This window comes from Acyrthosiphon pisum, chromosome A2 (genome assembly GCF_005508785.2).
Source record: "Acyrthosiphon pisum isolate AL4f chromosome A2, pea_aphid_22Mar2018_4r6ur, whole genome shotgun sequence".
Taxonomy (NCBI): domain Eukaryota; kingdom Metazoa; phylum Arthropoda; class Insecta; order Hemiptera; family Aphididae; genus Acyrthosiphon; species Acyrthosiphon pisum.
Window position 1 is genome coordinate 29474460 of NC_042495.1, and position 1932 is coordinate 29476391.

At 29.7% G+C, this 1932-nt stretch overlaps 1 protein-coding gene across 1 annotated transcript; it reads left to right on the forward strand.

Moving 5' to 3' along the window:
* The first annotated feature begins 189 nt into the window (after nucleotides 1-189).
* On the forward strand, nucleotides 190-1377 carry LOC100572945 (kelch-like protein 2). The gene is made up of 2 exons (XM_029490193.1): nucleotides 190-398; nucleotides 487-1377. Exons 1-2 carry the CDS (start codon nucleotides 374-376, stop codon nucleotides 669-671), a joined length of 210 nt encoding a protein of 69 aa, XP_029346053.1. The 5' UTR covers nucleotides 190-373; the 3' UTR covers nucleotides 672-1377.
* Nucleotides 1378-1932: the final 555 nt, after the last annotated feature.

A 1932-nucleotide genomic window follows, 5' to 3' on the forward strand; every position in this document is an offset into this window, starting at 1 on the left:
CAGTATAATATCAAGATTAACAGCTCACTATTGAAACTAGTGAACGAAAATTTGCTATGTCGTATGTGTGTAAGACGGAGACAACAAATCCATGGGTAGCATCCTCTTAAAGTGAATCTTGTAAGTATTATATTCAATTACTTAAATATTAGTGTATACTACATTTAAATTTTAAAATACGTAATCAAACGATTATGTGATAAGGCAACTGTCGTGATAGTATGATACTGATAATAAAAGTACTGATAAGAGGCGCTGTCTCTAGACGCTCGTTGGTGTACTGTATGCTGTAGGCGGCCATGATGGATTGCAAGTTCTCAGGAATGTTGAAGCATACCAACCAAATACAGGAGTTTGGTCTACAATTCCGGATATGCATTTGTGTCGACAATATCCAGGTAATTACTCTTTTAATAATTCTAAATTATTTTATGAGACATCATTTTTTAAAAATATATTTAATTAAAGTTTAACTTTTTAATATAGGAGTAGCTGTATTAGATGGGTTGTTGTACGCAGTCGGTGGTGATGACGGAACTTCCACTTTGGATTCTGTAGAATTTTACAACCCCAACAATAATACCTGGACCATGGTCACAGCTCCAATGAATGTTGCACGAACTTGTTTAGGAGTAGTATCTATTGATAGGCCACTATATTTCAAAACTTAGCAGTTCGCAATTCATAATTATATTTGATAGCTATAAATTATAATATACATAAAAACCCCGTTAAGACGCTCCCATTTATCACTCTATCCCGCTTAATACGTAATATTATTGAATCCGCTCTCTATCCCGACCACTCATATCTGATAATCAAAATTCCACTTACTACGTTGATAAAAAATGTCGTTGAAAGTTTATCTAATCTTCATTTTACACAAACCTTTATGTACTTAGCGCAGTAATATTATGTGTTCTGGCACAGCGCACTCGTAAACCTATTACCTGATTAATGTTATTGCTTCATAAAGGTATTGGACGGTATTTTATTACATACGTATAATTTCGTTGCACGGTTTACGTTTACGTTCGTATTGTATAACTATAATCCTTTTTAAAATGCATTTAACGTATATCAGGTTGGATCCCGCATAACTGCACGCTTCAAGAGCGTATTAAGCGGGAAACCACTATCACCCCATCCCGTATAATACGCGGTTTTACGATTTCCCCTAAGAAAGCTGTTTTATTGTATACTAATATAATTACAGTCTTAAATTGTATGATTATTTTATTTTTTAGTTTTTTTTTTCATTGTATAGTTTTTGTTGTTTTATTAAAATGTTTTCATATTATATTACCTATTCGTTAATGTCACAATACTTTGCATATACATTTGTAGTTAAAAATAGATAAAACTTGTATTTATTCTAGCTAAGGATTGAAAATGAATAAAAAAATATATCATTATTAGTTAATCAAGTAGCTACAAATCTAAAAATATAAACTTAAACACATTTCTTTTTTGTTTTAGATATTTAAAGGTTAAATTATAAATTAGATATTTAAACGGAGAATATCGGTTTTAGTTATTGGATAAGACATTTTTTGGGATATGAATAAGGTAAATCACACCGTAATAAGAAGTATTTTATTAAGATATATATTATATTTACATTTTTCGTAGAATTAGTTTTGATATATTTTTTGTCATTAAAATGTAAGAAATTGAACGCTTTAGGTCCCAGATAATCTATACATTTCTAGCCTATACTTTTTTTTGTATAATTTTTTCTAATATCGTAGGCTATAGTTTATCGTTTATTAGTAATATTGTTTATTGATAAAAGAAATAGAAAATTTCTTTTATAACTGACACCAAGTTCCAGGTAGTTTGTGTTTGTAGATCCAATTTTTTTTATTTCATTTAGGGAGATACAAATAACTTTATTTTGCTGTATAATTAACGGTCTTGGTATAATCTCAG

Coding starts and splice junctions, on each gene's coding strand:
- LOC100572945 (XM_029490193.1), top strand. CDS start 374: ATGCATTTGTGTCGACAATATCCAG. Junction 399..486: donor TTTGTGTCGACAATATCCAG/GTAATTACTCTT, acceptor TTTTTAATATAG/GAGTAGCTGTATTAGATGGG.